Here is a 20,379-nt window from a genome sequence, read left to right on the forward strand (position 1 = left end):
TCCTTTGCCATCGCACTGGCGTGTCTTGCGAGGTTCCGCGTCAACGTACGCAGAACGAATCACTGCGACACCGTTGATCCAGATCTTTTTTTTTCCTTCAATTTTGGAGGGCTTCGCCATCGGGACCTCTTCCCTCGATACGCTGAAGCTCAGGTTCGTAGAAAGTACCGTCAATTTCTTCGCTGGAGAGATCCTCTAATACATAGACAATCGGTGCGCGAGCGAGTACTCGGCGAATTTTGAACAATTCTTCGCTCCAGTTTGCCTCGTACCCTTTCTGGAGAGTTCCTTTGGTTTTGCTGATTCGCACGATATCGTTTTCGCGAAATTGGGGTCTGCCGATACAACGTGCTGGATACCGCTTCTGTATGTAAGCCCGCGCTTTTGCAGCGTTCTCTAGCGTCACCTCGGCAGGGGACATACCGATACTCGAGTGACGTGTCTCGTTGTACGCTTGAATGATGAGTGGTAAAACGTCTACGTAGCGCTGACTATTTTTATGCGTAAAATAACGCCGAAGTCGCTCCTTGAGTGTGCGATTGAAGCGTTCGACGATAGCTGCTTCAATATCGTGATTGCGGGTAGTGCGATATCGTATGCCGTTGTCCGAAAGAAGCTTTTGAAATGTTCGTCCGACAAACTCCTTACCCTTGTCGGTCTGCAGTAAAACAGGTCTACGTGGGGTTGTGGTTAGCACGTGTTGATATCCTTCTGCCACGGAATTGTCTGTTTTACACTTCACGGCTACGACCCAGGCGTATTTGCTCAAAACGTCGATGACCACCAGTAAATAGCGATGTCCGTTATTTTTTCTTCTTATCGAGCTCAAATCGGCCAGATCAGCCTCCCGCACGTCGTCGATGTTGGGAACGCGTATCTTGCTCTTTCAAAGTTTCTTCGCACGGATTTGTGCAAAGTATACGTATCCTGTGCAGCCAGCCATTTCTTCACCATCGCTTGAGTCTTTTCGCCGCGAGCCGCCCGTTCCAGATTTCGTGCACCCGCGTAGCCCGCAGGGTGTGCTGGGTCGTAATAGATCTCTTCGAACATTTGCATCACTTCGAAAAGCGCAGTCTTTTCCAATTTCGTAGTCCCGAATAGAGGGATCCCGGAGACACGTTGGTCTCTTTCGAACGATCACGCGTTACTGGAACTTGAGGCTGCGGACTAGCCGTCTCATCGGTTTTATCGCTGGTGGTGGTGACGGGTCTTTTCCTTTTTAGAACGAGGCTTCTTCGCCTCTCGTCAAACCATCGAATAGTTTTCCAAAATTCATCATTTCCAACACACTCTCGCGGGACATTAATCGCGTGGAGAAACCGTGCAAACTGTATGCTTTCTGCGGGATCGAATGTCTTTCCCGAGCGCATCGTGTGATTGATCAGATCGACAATATTTGTACCAGGAATGATTACTCCGTCGATTGAAACAACATCGGACACAACCCATCCAAAACGCGCAAATGTTTCGTCGCTTATCGTCAGCAATCGCATCAAAAGTCCCGCTTTCGCAGCATACCTGTTTGGAACAGTGTCTACTATCTTCTGATACTCGGTCTCGGTATTTCGTTGGGTAATCGGCTCGCCGTGTTGCTTTCTCCGTTATCGCGAATCAGAACTTCCAACGGCTTTTTATCCTCGTCTGCAAAAAATAAATACCGCTGCATCGCTTGCTGGTAGAGTTTTCACGTTTCCGCGTTGTCCTCCGACTTTGAGTTCAAGATAACTCTCATCTCCTGGTCCAGTCTTAAGACAGGATTGTCGGCGGCGTCATTCGTCGTCGGCGGTGTAACTTCCGCAGTCGTATTCTCGCTGACGCGACGTCAAAATCTCTCAATCGTATCCGCTGGTATTAAAACCATCTCCTTTGTATGCTCCATTCTCTCTCTGCGATTTTTCTTTTTTACTTTGAAAAGAGACTAGAAGCCAAAGTCCCTAATATCGGTGCGAGTAAGAGAGTCAGAAATCCGTTTCCTCGTTGAATTAAATTTTTTTCTCACTCTTCCAATTACCTTGCTTTTTGGCCAGTTGACGAAGCGTTTGCTTGTGTTGAACGAGACGAGTTTTCTGGGCGCGCGACAGTTTCAAGTTTTTAAGCAAGACATTGAGAGCGTACTCGCAAATATCTCTCACCAACGTTTTGTCAGCGGTACGGAGCAAAGCCAATTTTTGAGTAGGATTTAGTTTTTGCAGAGCGACGGTGTTTGTCTTGCCAAAGCTGGCACTGCTTCCCCGACGACTTCCTTGCGGCATCACAGCTGAATGACTGGGACTTTACCCGTTCCGTTCGAGTTTATATCCTTTTTCGGAACGTATACGTAGTGTTTCTCGTCCATGAGAAATATTTTCGTCCGAAAGCGACAGTTTTCAGGGGTCGTTTGTTTCAAGTCGAGTAGCAGATATCCGTGCGGAATGGCCGTAGCATCGTGATAGGCCTCTTGAAGAAACCGCGGGTTCTCTGGACAGACCCGACGCGCGAGATGTTGTGTCTGACCACGGTCCCGAGGATTTTTTAAAAATACTATATAGTTCGCGTTTAACGTAATGTTGCGTTGACCGTGTCCTTGGTGAAATAGGTTTTGCGTGATGTAGAAGACGCTGAGGTTTTTGTGGTGGCAAACCTTGGTGAATCAATCGACGACTACGTTGTTGGACGCTTCGCGCATCAGATCGTCGATGATCAGCAGTTTAGGACTCTTGTCGCCGTCGTAGTCAGTGTGTTGCGGTAAACCCTCACGATATTCTATACCACTGGTGGATTCGTACAACGGTTGCCATTCGTCGTAGTACCAGATGACGCGAGTGAATTTCGCATCGCACATCCGTTCACAGTGTTTTAAGAAAGTCTTCACGAAATTGGACTTTCCACAGCCCGATGGACCTGCAACGATGGCAGAGAACGGATGCTTCCAACGTGTATCCTGAGTCATCGTCTAGCGTCGCTTCGCTGTAGAAAGGATACAAGTGAATCAAATTTCTGCAAACATAGTCCTATGGACTGTATTAGCTCGTATTGCGCGCGGTGGCGGCGGCGGCGGCGGCGTGCTGGCCATGAGCTCACTCCAGCACGCGCGGTACGCGGAGTGTGCTGGCCATGAGCTCGTACCAGCACACGTCTACGGATGAGCTCATCTCCGCGGAGCGCGTACGTCACAAGCTCGTACGTACGCGCGTACCCTGATACGCTGAGCCAAAACCGACACTCCGCTACAGCGTGACTACAGACTAATTGCGATCCCCGTATCGAGTTATGTGTACGTACGTACATTGTCAGTGTTTATTAAACTCTGTCTCACCTTCGACGGAGTCTTGATGCAACTGAGATTGCATGTCCGTGTATTTCTTCTTCTTCTTCTTCTCTTCCTTCTCGGTCGTGCGTGCGTGACCTCGATTGTCTTCGGTGAATCTGATTCTGATCGTGTCGCACCCCGGCCGCTGTACTTATATGACGAAAGCTGAATGAAGCTGACGACAGGGAGGGTAGGAACGAAGTCTTGGATCGTTGACGTGATGTACCTAAATTTTATTCGTGAAGAGAACGGTGGAGCGAGAGCGAGCCTTACGAAGCATGCGGTCCTCATTCCACGTGCCTGAGGACGACTTGATTACCCCCCGTTTCCGTCTTTGTACCCGTACGGTAACGTATCGAATGAATTCGGGCGGCGGAATCTCTTGACGAAGACGGGTTTGCAGGTTTTCGTCTCCGTTCGCGTGACAACATCGTGCAATGCGGTCCGACGAATAGCGCGGTATTCCAGACGCACGGGATCCGCTGATTCCACCACCGTTCTCCTAATTGCCGAGAAGTTGATGCGTTTTTTGCTATCGTGATTCAGCGTGATGCCTTTGATTTTACAAATTTCCGCGTCGCTGCCGTCGGGGCGCCGTACCATAAACGCGTAGAATTTCGCACCCCCCCGAATCAAACGCGTGAATGAAGGAGCCCTTACCGTATGCCTCCAATTCGTCCGTGAGATCACCGAGGAAATTTCCCGTTGGCGGTTTGTACTCGTTCGGATCGAGCATGTTTCGACGGTAAATTACGGAATCCGTATCGTAATAGAGTATACGTCTATCGAGTAGTTCGAGATACTCGTACAATCTTAAGCGAGCCTGGGCAGTCGTATACGCGGCGATAACGACGTTGGATAGAGGCGACGGTTCAACGCTTTGTGCGGCGTGTGACCAGTTAACGTAGAGTACGGTATCGTTCACTATCAATATGCCCGATACCACGACTTCGGGGTTGGTGATTAATTCCAATAGTTGCTGGCGCGTATTCACTATCTCCGTTTTCGTCATATTTTCCCGCTGTCCGAACTTCCCCAAAACGAATTCAGGCATAACTTAGACACGGAACGCAGACCGGGATTCTTTGAAATCTTGGAACGGTCTAGCCGAATCCCCTCTACTCTCTCGTACTCGTCGAGATAATCGTTGCGCGATGCCTCGTCCTTGCAATCGGCAGGCCAGCCACTGGCCTCCTGCTTGATTTTAAGGAACGTGTCTATATACTGCGCGAAATGACCACCTTGCCGAGTAGAAGAATCAAAAGAGAATGTTCGTTCCTACAGAATTGACGGGAGAATGTTCGTTTCTACAGAAAAATTTTTGTTTTTACAATATGGCAACTGTCTAAAAAAAAATTAATTTTCTTAGCACTTTTTTGAGGCTTCTAATTTTGAAAAAAATAGTAAATATTGAAATTCGGGGATGAGGATAGTTCACGAAATAGAGAAGTCTATAAAGAAGACTTACACCAAATTTAAAGTTGAAATCGCGAACGCCGCGCGCCAGCGAGAATCAATTGTGTGCGTGCATATCATTTACAGGGACCCGTATGCGTGTAAGTAACCGACTGCAGCGCACCAAGTAGTGGGGAGGGAAAGCTCGGGCCGTCCGTGAGCCTTTGCATGTGGTAATCTCATGTACGCGAGACCGCTCTGCGTGTGCGTAAAATTGGGCAATTTTTGTCAGCGCCATCTACTAGTGGAGAGGCAAAGCTCTTGTATATAAGGAAAAGTACATAAGCATACCCCCACCACGTCTTCCGCACCTCTATTCCTATCTACATCGTTCTATCTACACTCAACGGTCCAAGATACCTAGTAGCGCGCCTTGGTGGCTGGATACGAAACCGTTCTTCCCCTGCCGTCTCAGGTTGGTCAAGCCACTCGCCCTAGCTTCACCTCTATACTCATATCTACACTCAACGAACTGGGTTTCTCAATATCTTGAAACATTGAATGCTTGAAAGAACGCACGCAGGACTTAAACATTATAAAACCTACCTACACTGGCACTTTAATACCAGCCAACTTCAAGATAGTGCCTTTAACATTAGGTGTAGACTAGGCACCAGCGGATTGATCATGACACTAGCAACGAATTCAGACCTACATAGTGGCCACGCACTTTGGGCTGACTCGGAACAGTTCGGTCACCAGGAACAACTCAACTTCGTATGTACTAAGTATACGAAGTATACAAAGTACTCAATGCTGCTACCTTGGTCAACGAATTCAGATTCGTTGCCTTGGTCTGCTTGCTGCTTCAAATTTTGACAGCTCTGAATTCGTTGCTGCTTTCGATCGGCGATGCAATGACTGCAACGATTACTTTTTATTTACAGTACCGAAAGAAGTAATTTTGACGAACAATACGAATTGTTTCTTCTTCTGGGACATAAGCGAAGCTTCATACGATTTATCTCTTTTTCCAGGATATTAGGCATAACACAAAAAAATATGATTTGATCACATGTGAAACTGAAATTTTTTTGTAGTTTATGCCAAGAGTTTCGATGAATGAAACGAAAGCGATGCAAAACACAAGGGCCGACAAATGTAAATAAAGATTTCGGGCATGTGTTGACCGGTTGTCCACAAGTTCCCGCGAGATATTTACGCACGACGCCGAGAGCAGTGATTTTGAGGAACAATATGAGTCGTTCTCTCTTGTGGAATATCAACAACACTATGAAAAATAGAAAGCACAATCGCAAGAGAAAGTATGGGAAATTTCACGGTAAGTTGTTTGATGCACTATTCTACTCAACATGTAACTTGAACAAAATTCTTTGTGGATTATTGATATGTCGCATACGAGGATCAGAAACTGAGATAAATCCAAGGAGACCGGTGCAAATAATACGAGCTGACAACTGAAAATGAAGATTCCAGGTATGTGTTATGGGATTTGATTTACAACTTCATGAAAACACTTCAACAACAGGGAGTCGATCGAATAATGAAACATAGGCAATGGATGGAACATAATTATAATTCATATTTAGATGTAATATTCGTATAATTTTTTGTACCAAATTTATATGTATACATATGTAGATTCAGGATAAATCTTAGTCTATAGAATTCCATTATTGATAGAACCCGAAGAAACATACATGTAAAAAATGAAGTTCGGAACTGTTCAATCTGATTTGAGATGCAATTCATTTGAAGCAAAAACACAGCATGAATTACAACATTTGATAAGACAGAATTTGTTGGAAACAGAGAAAAACGAAAATAGATACTGATTTATCAATGTGGGAAATACTCGATAATCTGCAAATAAAATCTTTAGCATTTTTCAAAAACTAAATATTCATCATTTAATCCTAATGATTACCGTTATACAGTTTATACCGTGCGCACCAAACGATTTGGTCCGCCATTTGGTGCTTGACGCATATACGCGTGTAGAGCGGTGTATACATGGCCATAGGTTGTGACCAGTGGTTGTGACATATGTGTGAGTTTTTTTATATTCGTCAAGTACTACGTATGTACATACGTACGTAGTCGTTGACTGAAGCTGACATACTTATCAAAAGTCCTGGAAAAATCAATACTAAGTTTCGAAAAAAAAAACTAGTATCACAAAAATTGATACGTGATATCAAAAATGGGGAAAAATAAACAGGCACAACGAACAAAGAATAATGCAAGGGTGAGTCCTGTTGAAAGTTTGAATTGACATCTTGTTATCAATTTTATACTTGTAACCTCAATTCATATCTCAATTCATGGACTTGCTATTATTACTGTTACCGCATAATTAGACAACTGTTCATTAAAAATGGTTCTACTAGCTAGCAAAGAGATTGAATACTCAGGTTATTTCTGAATTCGTTAATAGATTTAATATTACATCAATAAATATAATGGCTCACACAAACCCTGCACCAAGCTCATGATGTTTATACTTGAGTACAGCAATTGTTTTTATTCTCTCAGCCATCAAGCAGTGGTAGAAGTGCTGAGCTGCTAAGCGCTTCCAAACCACATTTTGTTAGTCTTTTGGCAGTAAAGGATAGCGGATATGATCCCATTTTACCAGGACTAACTATAAGTACGCTGGATGAAATTGATGTCAGTAAATTAGATTCAAACTTTCAACTGCTATTGAAGAAAATGAATAAAAAAGATGCAACTACTAAATTGAAGGTACAATTTTCTTGCTGGTGCTAGTTTTCCATGTCTTGATTGATGAATAGTAAAACGTCACATTAACGCAGGCATTGCAAGAATTTACCGTTCTGTGTAACAACTCAACACCACTGACTGTTCGGTCCGTTCTGCCATTTTGGCCACGTATATATTGCGTTCTGGCAATTGATGTTAACCACAGAGTAAGAGAAGCTACTCACATTGCTCATTTAGCTGTTGTTAAACCTGTGGGTAGAAATATTGCACCATACCTAAAACAGCTAGCTGGACCATGGTTCACCTCTCAATATGATACATATGCACCTGCAGCATCTGCTGCTAGTAACGCGTTTCAGGTATTGAATTCCATCACATTTCTTGAATCTGAAATTTGAAACATGCGAGCTTGTTGGAGAGTGAGATTGTTTTTTATTTTCCAGGAAATATTCCCCCCTAAAAAATCAACTGATGCGATAGTCCACTGTCAGGAAGAGATATTAAATTATATTCACGATAATATTACGATTCAAACTCCACAGACCCTTGGAAATAAAAAGTGTGTAAATTTATCGCATTGGCAAGATTTTACGAAAAATTTTTCAATTCGAAGATGAGTGATTAATCATCCAATCATCTAATGTAATTTTTAGAACAGGAACACCAGAGGAAATGGAAATCAGATATCAGCGATTACTGATATCAAGTTTGCAAGGTTACTCGTTATACTTAAAATCAATTCCAGTTCACCAGCTAGAAAAAGTTGCAAACATCCACGCAAACATCTTATCAAGTAACAAATTCTGGAAATTGGCAAAGCATGAAGTTCCACTAATCAGAGCTGGATTCTTCAGTGTGCTCGCAGCAATGATCCAATACACTGATGAGCTGTATAAAAATGAAAAAAAAAAGTTGATCACCGCTATTATGAACAATCTCGATGAAACAGATCCTGGCGTGTCACCCGTCGTATGGGAAGCTGTATTGTTTGTGATACATAAAATTAAGGTGAGCTACTATTTGATGTTTTACACACAATGCTTTTCCTTGTGTTTTCCCATTGAGAATTTGATTTTTTTTAGAATTGGCATAACGTAGTTAGCATTGAAAAGCTCATATTGCCCAAGTTGTGGCGTGTTCTAAGAGATGGGGGACATGGTAGCGCTAGCTCTATCTATCCTAATTTATTACCATTGATTAGTCATTTTCAACTACAAAATGTGGACAGAATACATTTGTATACAAACTTCTTTGATAATCTCCGAAAAGGGTGAATAATAATGCTAAGTATGAAATAAACTATAACTTGAAAATGATTCACTAATGCAATAAATTGAAACCTAATTTCACAGCTTTAAAGTCAAAAGTGTTCAGCTTAGTCACTTGGAGACGTTAGCCGTGGTGACGGCATTCACAGAGTGTTTACGTTATGTGATACACCAGAACAGTAACAATCAAATTTTGTGTGAGACTTTATTCCAACAACAGGTAAACGAATATTTTCAACACCTATTATTAGTCGTCTATAAAGTAACATATCACAGCTTCAGTCTGACTTGCTTTGTCATATTTTAGTTGGTGCCAGCATTGGAGTGGTGCCTTACGAAAAATTCACTGATAAAACAATTACTTTCAAATCAAATAACACAGCTCGTTTGTTATTGGAGTAAAAATCGTGAGGTTGCTGATTACAAATCATATTCTTATTTGGTTCAACAATTTTGGGCTGAACTCGAGGCCAAATTATTAGATTCACTAGAATCAACAAATCTAAATTTCGATGCGGCTTGTATTTCTGAAACACACGATTCATTAATTGACTTATTGCTGGGTTTGCGAAATACCTCGCTAGTAAGCCGTAAACACTTGAGGGTAAAGTTTTTCGATCCAAACGAGAAAGTAGAGAAAGATGAAGTCGTGCCTCAAGTCGCAAATGATGATGCATTGTATCACATGGAGTTAGCTCAACTGATAAATAAAATAGCTTCGGTTTGTTTTGCTAGCATTGAAGAAGATTCGTCTGGAATATTTGTCCAAACCTTTTACAAATTAGTTTTTAATTTCGGAAGCAAAGATCTTCTGGATGCCGTAGTTCAATCGGACAATACAGGTACCAGTCTGTTCAGCATCTATGACAAACATTTGAAGCAATGGTTGATCGAAAAACCCAAACACATTGGAATTATAATGAAGCTGTTATTTAGTATAATCAAATATTTCGACGAATCAGAAAAAAATGCGGTCCTTGCTTCAATCGCTCAGGTATATTATCTGTGTTACCTTACTAAAGATCAATGCAGAATTTTTAAAATAAATTATCTGAATGTACTCATGTAAATAAATATTACAGATCGACAATGAAATTGTGCTTAGGTATGGAATTGAGTATGCTTTGTCAAAACGGAATAGAGGCGATCCAGTAGTGATAGAGTGGATTTCACAAACTAAAGTCTCCACCTCGTTAGTTGAAATTGCTAAACAGATAGCAACTAGTGATTCAACAACTAACTTTAACACTAATAAGAATGTTCTAATGCTTTGTTTTGAATGCCAAGATAATGGTGGTAAGATTGATAAAGCTTTGATACATTCCTACTTATATTCAATGAAATGTTTAGAAAACTAAAAAGATACGAACTTCTATTATTCATATTCAGATTTAATTGTCGGTGAACGCACATTCGAGTGTATTGTATCAATTCTTTGCAATGGAGTGACCGAACAAAGTAACAAAAATTCAAATGCCCTTGCGGAATTGCTGTCTGATCTATGTATGGTAACTTGGAGTCATAAACAACCGGGACTAGGGGCTATTAAAATAGTAGAGGCTCTGTTTCAACTCAGCTGTAGAGATGACTTGGATGGCAGTGATTTCCATGTAGGAAATACTGTACAAAATACTTGGAAACTCGCAGTTGTGGAATTCATTAATAAACTTTCTTCATCTAAGCTACTTGGTTTGACTAAGAAGTGTGCTAATATTCTTTGGGAAAAAATCTTCAAATCGTAAGTCAATGAATATTTTGAAAAAATTGTTGACCCAAAGTTAAGGTATTTAGATTTTTTAGGTGTCATGTATATTGTATTTTTTACAGAAAAGATATACTGTTCACCGAAAAACTTGTGGAAGTTGCCGCAACATTTATAACAGCAATGATGAAAGATGGTAACCAGAATGCTCTCATGGGAGATGTTGTTATGTCTTTTACGAGTGGAGCAGAAATAACAACGTGGTTGTCGAGCCCAACAACTGTTGTTTTATATGGAGAAGTAGTATCGGGTAATTTGTTAGTGATGGAAACCTCTTTTGAGACTCAAATTGGTCGAGACTTTATTAAGGTCGATTTGGAACGAAAGTATCCTATTGACGATATAGAAAACTGCGTTAAATGGGCTTTTTTCAATATAATATTGTTGAAAAAAATGTTTACAACAAATCGCGCGAGCGAAGATATTGACGAGGCTGGTTCAAACCAAATAGAAAGTATGGATACTTCAAAAAATACTGCCTTGCCTACTATCAAAGATACTCTGGCAAATATATTACACGTCATTGCTGTAGGATATTTATATAGTCGGCATTACGCATCTGTAAGCATATATTTGTATATCCAACGTCAAGGTTGCATTTAAAGGTGCATTCACCTTTAAACTGAATTACCGAAATCCATTTGTTTTTGTACTCCACAGACGAAACATTATAATTCCATCAGTACCCTGCTTGCTAATCTGCGTGAAGAATTCAAGCATACGTATACATTGCTTGAACCCGATGTACGTGAAAGCATTCTCAGACTCATCTTTGAAAAGTTAGTTAAGATGTATCGAATTGTAAACAGAAAAGCTAATGACAAATTTATAATCGATGGATAACTCATTCATTTTTCAGTTCTCGTACCAATATTGGAATTTGGCCTTATGTATTACACCTCTATTGTACAGAACTCGCACCGTGTACTAGCCTGGCTACTTATTTCAAGAGAAATTTCAGCACCTTAAGTTCTGAGTCCAGTGGTACCGATGAACAGGCCGCTTACCTTCATGCTGTTCAAGTATACCCTTCTACATTTTCAATATCACTTATTTGCCATTTTCATGTAACTTTGATAATCCTTTCAGGTACTACCTGATTATGTTAATATGGCAGATGTTCCGTTAGAACTGTATGACTATATCAATGTACTTGTAATAGAACGCAGTTTATTGCGCGATGGATCAGATGAAGGCATTGTTCAATCTTTCATTGCAACCCTGGACAAAATGATAAAACTTTATCAAGAAGACAGTGGTTTCTTATTGTTTGGGTGGTTGGTACCAGATTAGATCATGATCTCAAAAACTAATTTTGCTAAAAAATTTTCAGTCAAATTTACTACATTTTCATGTTGTTTTAGTGATGTATCTCGGGTATCCTGGCAAGAGTTGAGAATAGCCTTGGAAGTTATAAGGTTCCTGAGAAAAACTGCAGCAACAATACCATTGAAGCTTAATAATGTGCATTGGGATTTTATACTCATATCACTAGCTTCTTGGCAACTTTCAGTGAACAAATCTAGACAGGACTGTGATAATTTGCAGGTAAGTCTCAGAATGGCTCATTATTAAAAACTGATACAGCTTCTTGCAAGAATTACTTCCCTTTTTTTGAATACTTTCAGGTAACAGCTTTCATTGTTGCTGTTAATCAATTGTTTCGAGTGATACAAGCACTTCTGTATAAGCATGAAGAAGAGCCTATAAAAGCATTGCCTCTGACAATGTTGGACGAGTGGAAAAACATTTTTGCAGACGATGTGCATATCGTCGTCATTGAGACTTGGATGTATTGTTCCGGTAAACAGAATTTGTCTGATATTAAAGCCATTTTTTATATACCTTTGGGTTTCAACAGTTTCCCCCGATTCACAGATTTGTACAATCAACACGACATATCATCAACAAAAATCATTTTGCTGGACAATTTGGGCGAAGCTCTAAAATTAGTTGATAATGAAATCTTCTTCAAACAGCAAAGTAGCGCCACACTTGCACCAATCAACTCTGGACAAGTAATTGAGCTATCATGTAAATGGCTCCAATCACCTGTTCCAAGTCTTCAACTGTCTGCTTATCAAGCTTTGAAAAAAGTTATTCCAGAGCTTGTGTCACAAGACAAAACTCTTATAGAATCAGAAAATTTCAACCCTAACTCATTAAATATAAAAAAATTTGAGCACATCCTTGCGGCTACACAGAGTATAGTCAATGCTATGCTACTGGATTTCAAGTGAGTTTTGATTCAGGTTTGTTGAAGGAATTATGTTTCAAATACTAAGTTGCAAAAATTCTTCTGATTTGATAGATTGTGCGAAACTGTGAACTGCACGATTCAACCATACACTGACTCTTATATTTATACCCTTGGTTATCTATTTACATGGGCCATTCTTCTGGATATGTGTTCTCATGCTCATGCCGAATTACGCTACCAATATTCTGAATCACTCAAGTAAGTTTAGGGTGTAATTGCAATTACTAATTACTAATATTCAGAATCGTTACTGATAACTACGCAAATTATTTCAGGGACGATTTCTTTCCCTGTTTGTTGAATAATCTTTTTCGGTTGATGCCTGTCGAAGTTTTTCATGATAATAAAAATAAGGCTGCCAGGCTGATTGAAATATTTTCTACTTCTCCGTTGTTTAGCTTCGCAGGTAACTCATTATAAAATATTCAGTTGTATTAAAATATTTACAAATCAGTTTGTTTGATATGTAGAGTCTTATCTCGATCATTTTCAGAGAGTTGGACCGAATGGAGACTGGATCATCTAGTTTGCTGGTTATATGCTGATAGTTTACGACAGCTTCCTGTTCTGGTCAGACAGTGGTGGGGAGCTGCAGACAGTAGAGTTAGTGCCGTGGTAGATAGAATCACAACTCTGTATGTCAGCCCTATGCTTTGCCAGGAAGAACTTCAATGCAATAAGCTGACCAACATTGAAAATATGCAGGTACCAGAATAGGCATTGTCACCAGATATTGGATTTATTTGGGAACTTCCCAACTCTAATTGATAATTAGGGTACCTCCAAACATATTAATCATTTTTATAACTATTCATGCATAGGTCAAAATACACCCAACAGCAAGAGAAGTTATAGCACTTTACCAAGTGGAAGATGCAAAGTTGGAACTCAGTATAGTTTTACCTGTTAATCACCCATTAGGACCAGTGACTGTGGAGCCTGGACAGCATGCAGGTGGTGGGGCTCAGTGGAGAAACTGTCACATGCAGCTTTCAATTTTTTTAACACATCAGGTTTGACCATGTATCTATTCTCAATGGTTTCACCATCGTAATATCCATCCATCATAAACTATGCTGTTGCCGAACGATTCAACAGATGTCAAATTTAATTACGAATATTCTCTAGAATGGATCTGTGTGGGATGGTTTGACTCTCTGGAAAAACAACTTGGACAAAAGGTTTTCTGGTGTGGAAGAGTGTTACATCTGTTTCAGTATCGTTCACGCCACTTCAAACCAGATACCAAAGCTTTCGTGCCACACTTGTCGCAAGAAATTCCACACACCGTGTTTGGTAAGATATTATTCAATCAAATTTGTTTAGTTGAAAAAAAATAGTTCTATACTAAATCTAGTGTCGTAAATTGCAATAATTGATAAACATTTTTCTATTACAGTACAAATGGTTCAATACAAGTCAGAAATCAACATGTCCAATTTGCCGAAACATATTCTAAATTTAATAGTATATAGAGATGAAATGTTGATGTAGGTATAATGAGTGTGTGTATGTAAACCGAGTTATTATCTCATTGTAAAGTAGTTAATACATGGGATTATCACTATGTTGATTAAATTAGTTCAAAACCATTGTTAATCAGCGAAATGCACAAAATTTGGATAACTCCATTAGTTGAACAGTGAAACAACATCAGAACAATAAGATTTTCAACAATAGGGTACCAAGATAAAATGTACGTACTATATGTAATTATGTATATGCGTTGAAGGAAGAATATTACCCATTTGTATAAATGTAAATATAATGTTTTAATTTATACATAATAAGAGCGGTAGTGTTCAAGAAATGGTGAATATATACTTTTTTGGTGTATGATACATAGGCATAGATATATTGAATAATCCAAAAAACTAGAGACCCTTTAGCCAAAACTATAACTTTTAATTGCGACATGGTTTTAATCGAATTATTAGGAAAATATCCGAATTCTCCGGTTATAAATAGGGTATCAATCACCGACAAACGATTCCGCGTCAATTTGTGCAAAAAAGGGTTAGAAATTTTACTATCGGGGGGCTAACGGTAAAAAATCCCTAGCCAATTTAATTTCGTTGATTATGATTAAACTAATTACCGTCAAACGTTTTAATTAGACCATCATTGACCAACAAACGTTTGCAACTTTTATTGAATAACTTCGTCATAAGTAAGGGCCAAGTATAGGGAGCTGCTGTGTAGACCTGTTGTTCCATGGAGCGACCTCTGGGATCGCGATTCACGTGTCTAGGGTAGGGATCCTTTAGTGAGTTTAGGGTTCAGAAGGAGGTAGAAACCGAGATTTTAGAGACTGCAATACGGGGCATTTCTTGAGTGTTCTGCAGGACTAGCGATTTGTGTCAAAGCTTCAGATCGCCATTTAACAAATCAGTGTCGAGTATACGGTACGTATGTACGTACATACGTACGTATGTATGTACGTACTACATACGTATGCATGCATACAGAAGTGAATTTATTTGGCGATATGATCGAAATAAGTACAATGACCTGAATTGTCAGCCTAGCGTAGCCGTACTTCGATTTAATTCGAGCTTATCGCGCTTTAATGTGGACGGTGGTGATAACCTACCTTTTTTTGAAGTGAAAGTAAACCGGTTCTCCAACGTTAAGCAGAAACTTTTGAGTGAAAGGACGGCTTCTTTAGGGCTTCCGATGGTATCGCATTATTATCTTAGCTTATTGTTGGTGGTGAAAGTGGAAGTGAATGATGAATTTAACCAAGTGATGCCAGATAAAATAAAATGTCAAATTCTCTAAGATAATACGAGAGACACGAGATTCACTAGTCACCATCTATAGTGATTTTGTAAAATGCAGATTAGAAAGATTCTAATATTAAATATATTGATCTTTGAACGTTACAAAATATGGTACCTTGTTCCATTCGCCGTTTAATCTCAAATCACTCTGACGATTTTGAAAAAACGTGAAATTTAATATACGATGAGTCTCCGCTCTAGCGTTTGAACTTTTTACAGAATTTCTGTCCTAATTTTCTCATAGAATGAGTATTTGTAAACATTAAATTAATTAAACGAATAGTCCAATTTATAATTTACGGTCAAGGGACACCTGTAGAAATAGAAACAACATAGAACTCTAAAAAATGAATACCGCCGTACAGGAATGGAATAATGCCTGTAGACTTTGTTCTGAAGTAAAAGCAGAGATGCTATCAATATTTGGAGGCGAAGGTACCCAAAGAAAAGTCACCCTCAAAATGAGGGCATGCTTCCCAGTTATGGTGTACAAAACTGACCCACTGCCTAAACAAATATGCCAATTCTGTGCTGCTAGACTGGACGATGCTTATGAGTTCAGAGAACGTTGTCTAAGTGTCTATAAAAATATGCATCTACAACTTATTGGTTTGAAAGAATCTGAAACTGTTCAAATATTTTTGGATGCAATGAAGAATTCTCCAGATCCTTGTCAGGTGTGTGCCTACAATATTGTCTATTGCTCATGTACTGTAAGCTTTTGGCTGTTGATATTCTTTTCCAATCATCATGTGTGATAATTCTTTTTACACCCTAGGCACAGCTTTGTAAAGAAAAAGCAAGAGCTCCACCTCCACTGGTACCCTTATCGGCTTCATTATCAGCTGAAAAATTGCCCGGTCTAACATCTGTGGCCAAAAAACAAGAACCAAATGTTAGTTATGGGTCTTTGATTGAACTTCCATGCGAAGTACAGATTAAAGAAGAGCCAATGGATTTAGCTGATGTAGGTGGGTCCCATTTAGATTCAAAGAATATAATACCGGACGAACATTTAGACCCTATACGATGTGAGGGTACGGAAATCTCCCAAAAAACGGATAAAAAGTCAACAGGAAGAGTTAAAACAGAAAGGAGAAATCTATTTACCAATGAATCCAGACTTTCAAATACCACAAAATCTGGTAATGGAAGTACCAGTATTTTGGAACAAGTTCTAACTGGAAACTTGACTGTAAATGATCGAGAGAACAAACCAAAATTTAAACTAAGTTCTAAATGGTGGTGCGCCCCATGCAACCGATATTATAGGTAAATTTAGTTTCAAAACCAAAGAAATTGAGCTACTGATTTCGTTAGAAGTAAGCGTGATGTAAGTTAATTCAAACTTATTAGTACTTTTTTCTTGGCTGCTTGATGGGTTTTTCATTTCTAGAACAAAGGCGAGCTTACGCAAACACATACGACTCTTCTGTCCATGTAAATATAAGTGTAAAAAATGTTCAGAAGTATTTCAATCGGTCGAGGAGCTTGCAAGACATGAAGGATCTCATCATTTAAAAGTAATGTTAAATTTTCACGAATCTGTCAACAAATGTGATCAGTGTGATCGAGAATTTGTGAGCTGGGAAATACTCGGACATCACAAACAGAAAGATCACCAGCCAATCCCTGTGACTGAAGCTCAAACTGAGACTAACACATGGCATTCATCCTGTAATCGGTAAGATAATTTACTATTATGTGTACTCACGGAGGGTGACTTCAATTTGTACAACTTATTTTGTTTCGAAGTTCTCTTCATTTTTGGGCACAAAATATAAAAAAAATATGAAACAATTTTCAGGACTTTTCCAACTCTTGAATCGTTCCAAAGTCATCGGCAGCCACATCAACCAGATATGATGCCACCACTGCCTGCAACTTCTGCCCAATTCGAAACACTGTTTGACAAGAATCCTTTCATGGATAACATTAAATCCTTGACATGTCCTACCTGTGGAAAGGTAAAGAACTTGATTTTTTTTGTAGTAGTTTAAAGCTGGCAAAGAAAATTTTCCTCTGAATAAAGAATCGTTGACTTTCGATTATCTTATTGGATTTTTAGGTGTGTACACAACAGAGTGCATTATCAAATCATATGCGAACTCACGAACCGAAAAAACATAAATGTGAAATCTGTGGACGCTCGTTTGGGTTGTTCATTCGTTTAGCAGCACATAGGCTCAGCGAACATAATCAGCAACCCATAATGTCGCCTATTATGGCCAGTGTTGAACAAGAAGAAGCATTGAATGCTGAAAGAGAGGCTCGGGAAGCCAGAGAAGTTGGTGAAACAGCTGGTGGCTTAGAAAACTACTCGAAGGTACTTTATTTCATGTTAATCACATATCTTAAATCCGATAGTCAAAGTCTGGAGAAGTTTTAACAATTATATTTTGGGTCTTGTACTCTTTAGGAGTCTGATGATGAAGGATTATATATGGATGACTTAGCTCATGCGAGTATGATGTCCGGTAAACACTCAAATGTTGGTAGATCAAAAAACGTGGCACGTTGTGGAATTTGCTTGCAGTGGTTCAATGATCATACTACTATGCTGACCCATTTGCAAACTCACTCTGAAAGCTATGTCTCTAAGAACTTTAGCTGCCGCATCTGCAAGAAAATGTTTAAAGAAAAATGGCAATTTCAACGTCACGAGGTTAGTAGTTCTTCATGTGTTCTCAAAATATATTCCCTTAACATAGAGTTATACATTGAATTGCAGTTTTTATCATACAATGTGATTTTCTTCTTAGGCTTCCCATAAACGTGCGAATAAAATAACTTTGTACACGTGTTCAACCTGTAAAAAAACCTTCAAAGATAAAGCACTGCACAAGGCACATGAAGTAACGCACGTTGTGGATAAAACGTATCACTGCCCAAGGTGTAACAAAATATTTTTCAAAGAAGTCTCCCTCGTGACGCATCAGTGTGTTTCGGGTAAACCAACATTTGGAAAACGCGGTTCAAATTCCAAGACTGCCTCCAAGGGTACTCTTAACTTCGGCGCTTTCAAGAAGTACAAGTGTTCCAAGTGTAATGCAACCTTCAACAATTCTCAATCTAGAAATTCTCACATGAGGGTACATACGCAAGCACACGCAATGGTACATATGTTTGCCATTGAAGAAACTCGATATAATATCATGAAATAATATTCCTATTCTTTGGATGCATTAGCTCCAGATGCGGAAGAAGGAATTGAAAAGAGAGCTAGAAATGAATAAAGCAGTGCCAAATTTGAAATCAGAAGAAGAGTCACCAGGTACATCACTACCGGCAGTCATGGAACCTCTTGTAGAAGTCAATGTCGAAGATTCTCCAGTGTTACCTGCCATGAAGCGGACTCTGATAACAACTGGCGGCGGGTGAGCATCAATATCTAATACCGATTCATCAAATACCTAATCATTGCTTGCCCGATATCTTTATTAGTTACCGCTGTGGTGTTTGCCAATCCCCGTTCGTTCTGCGAGAACTGGCGGTAGCACATCTGAGATCGGCTCACCCAGCGGCGACGTTTCATTGTCAACATTGCAAAAAACAGTTTTCAACACGTTACACATTAGCACGTCACGTCGAGACGGTCCATCCAAACGAATCGGAAAAGTAATCGCTGTAGTGTGATATGTAGATATGTATTACATATTTATGAACATATTTACTGGATTAGTGGGTAAATATACATATTTATTAAAGTGAGATATTAAGAGTTGCGCAAAATAAATCAACGTACCTAAATATAATTTTCTATTGCATTAAAAATGATGACTTCACAGAGTCTGCAATAATACGTTGCCAAGCGGTTGGGAGCCACTCTTCTTTATACATTGAATCTTCTTTCACATCAGATGATAAATAAATGTTGAAAAGAAATATATGATTAGTGCAAAAAAATACACGAGTATTTTACTTGCCCCCAATTTACTAAACGCATCAGCAATGCGCGCGCCGTTAATTTCATTTGTCGTTCAAATTCCCATCCTCTGGTTCAAATTTTGTTCCCGTAATTTTCATTCAATTTCATATCATTACATTCCGCACGCAAGTTGAAAGTTTTTGTGTGTGAGATCCAAAGAAAAAAAAATAAAAGTTTCTTTTGACCCACCCTAATATACCTAACGTCATCTTTTAACATGATTTTTTGAAAAATAATTATGGGACTAGAGATTGAAAATTTTCGTTGAATCCCATAATTGCGATTCAAAGTTTTGTACTTTTTTTTTAAACAGACGATATGGGATTGAGGAACAAACGAATCCTTATTTCAACGCGATGGTTGGAAGCAAGAAATTATGTTATATTTTGCAATTCCACAAAATGGAATTAGAAATTGAGGAACTATTTTTCAATGCGGGACTTGAAAATAGAACCGTTCATTTCACTTCTCAATTGATGAATACCGAATTGAAAATTGAAATCGATGTTTTAGAATTACAAGATGGAATAAAAAAAATTTACCTAGTGCTAATTCGATTACTTTCTGTATGCGCTTTTCGCAACCCCGCAAGCTACATAATTGCCAGTTTCTCGATTGACGCGTAAGATCAAAATCGGAACACCGCGCGCCAGCGAGAATCAATTGTGTGCGTGCATATCATTTACGAGGACCCGTATCGTTGAGTGTAGATAGGAATTAACTTATTGTAGCAGTTTATAAATTCGTTTTGTAGTTATCAAGCACAAGATTACATTAGAAAATCAAGCGGAGAAGCTGCTAGTTTTATATTAATCATGGCAAAGCCTTTCTAAATAATGCAATTAGTACGTACATAGGTATACCATAATAATCGTTGTAGTTCATCTCTTGTACCAATTTGGTTGTAATAAAATTATACCGCAATAAAATATCTAAGTTACAATTGCGT

At 39.3% G+C, this 20,379-nt stretch overlaps 2 protein-coding genes across 7 annotated transcripts; both read left to right on the forward strand.

The window, feature by feature from the left end:
- The first annotated feature begins 10 nt into the window (after positions 1 to 10).
- On the forward strand, positions 11 to 14,560 carry LOC105693672 (E3 ubiquitin-protein ligase listerin). 6 transcript variants are annotated; one of them, XM_048657219.1, is made up of 24 exons: positions 11 to 153; positions 5,785 to 6,953; positions 7,241 to 7,450; positions 7,522 to 7,788; positions 7,873 to 7,988; positions 8,083 to 8,437; positions 8,512 to 8,699; positions 8,782 to 8,917; positions 9,005 to 9,691; positions 9,780 to 9,993; positions 10,087 to 10,435; positions 10,525 to 11,020; positions 11,120 to 11,238; positions 11,319 to 11,481; positions 11,549 to 11,736; positions 11,824 to 12,007; positions 12,088 to 12,262; positions 12,338 to 12,695; positions 12,771 to 12,917; positions 12,995 to 13,125; positions 13,213 to 13,424; positions 13,541 to 13,732; positions 13,848 to 14,015; positions 14,119 to 14,560. In XM_048657219.1, the coding sequence occupies exons 2-24, from the start codon at positions 6,909 to 6,911 to the stop codon at positions 14,176 to 14,178; spliced, it is 5,160 nt and encodes a 1,719-aa protein (XP_048513176.1). In that variant the 5' UTR covers positions 11 to 153; positions 5,785 to 6,908; the 3' UTR covers positions 14,179 to 14,560. The 6 variants fall into 6 exon arrangements, with proteins under 6 accessions (XP_048513176.1, XP_048513180.1, XP_048513179.1 ...); XM_048657222.1 differs by lacking the exon at positions 11 to 153 and having other exon boundaries at positions 4,984 to 6,026; positions 6,108 to 6,953; XM_048657221.1 differs by lacking the exon at positions 11 to 153 and having other exon boundaries at positions 4,984 to 6,026; positions 6,114 to 6,953.
- Positions 14,561 to 14,754: 194 nt separating this feature from the next.
- On the forward strand, positions 14,755 to 19,422 carry LOC105693678 (zinc finger protein 667-like). The gene is made up of 10 exons (XM_048657225.1): positions 14,755 to 16,179; positions 16,281 to 16,774; positions 16,899 to 17,186; positions 17,310 to 17,469; positions 17,571 to 17,828; positions 17,922 to 18,167; positions 18,265 to 18,618; positions 18,692 to 18,879; positions 18,947 to 19,187; positions 19,291 to 19,422. The coding sequence occupies exons 1-9, from the start codon at positions 15,850 to 15,852 to the stop codon at positions 19,122 to 19,124; spliced, it is 2,496 nt and encodes an 831-aa protein (XP_048513182.1). The 5' UTR covers positions 14,755 to 15,849; the 3' UTR covers positions 19,125 to 19,187; positions 19,291 to 19,422.
- The last annotated feature ends 957 nt before the right edge of the window (positions 19,423 to 20,379 follow it).

This window comes from Athalia rosae, chromosome 6, assembly GCF_917208135.1.
Source record: "Athalia rosae chromosome 6, iyAthRosa1.1, whole genome shotgun sequence".
Taxonomy (NCBI): domain Eukaryota; kingdom Metazoa; phylum Arthropoda; class Insecta; order Hymenoptera; family Athaliidae; genus Athalia; species Athalia rosae.

Coding starts and splice junctions, on each gene's coding strand:
- LOC105693672 (XM_048657219.1), top strand. CDS start 6,909: ATGGGGAAAAATAAACAGGCACAACGAACAAAGAATAATGCAAGG. Junction 8,700..8,781: donor TTTGATAATCTCCGAAAAGG/GTGAATAATAAT, acceptor CTAATTTCACAG/CTTTAAAGTCAAAAGTGTTC. Junction 12,263..12,337: donor GACTTGGATGTATTGTTCCG/GTAAACAGAATT, acceptor CCCGATTCACAG/ATTTGTACAATCAACACGAC.
- LOC105693678 (XM_048657225.1), top strand. CDS start 15,850: ATGAATACCGCCGTACAGGAATGGAATAATGCCTGTAGACTTTGTTCT. Junction 16,775..16,898: donor CCATGCAACCGATATTATAG/GTAAATTTAGTT, acceptor TTTCATTTCTAG/AACAAAGGCGAGCTTACGCA. Junction 17,470..17,570: donor CATGTCCTACCTGTGGAAAG/GTAAAGAACTTG, acceptor TTGGATTTTTAG/GTGTGTACACAACAGAGTGC.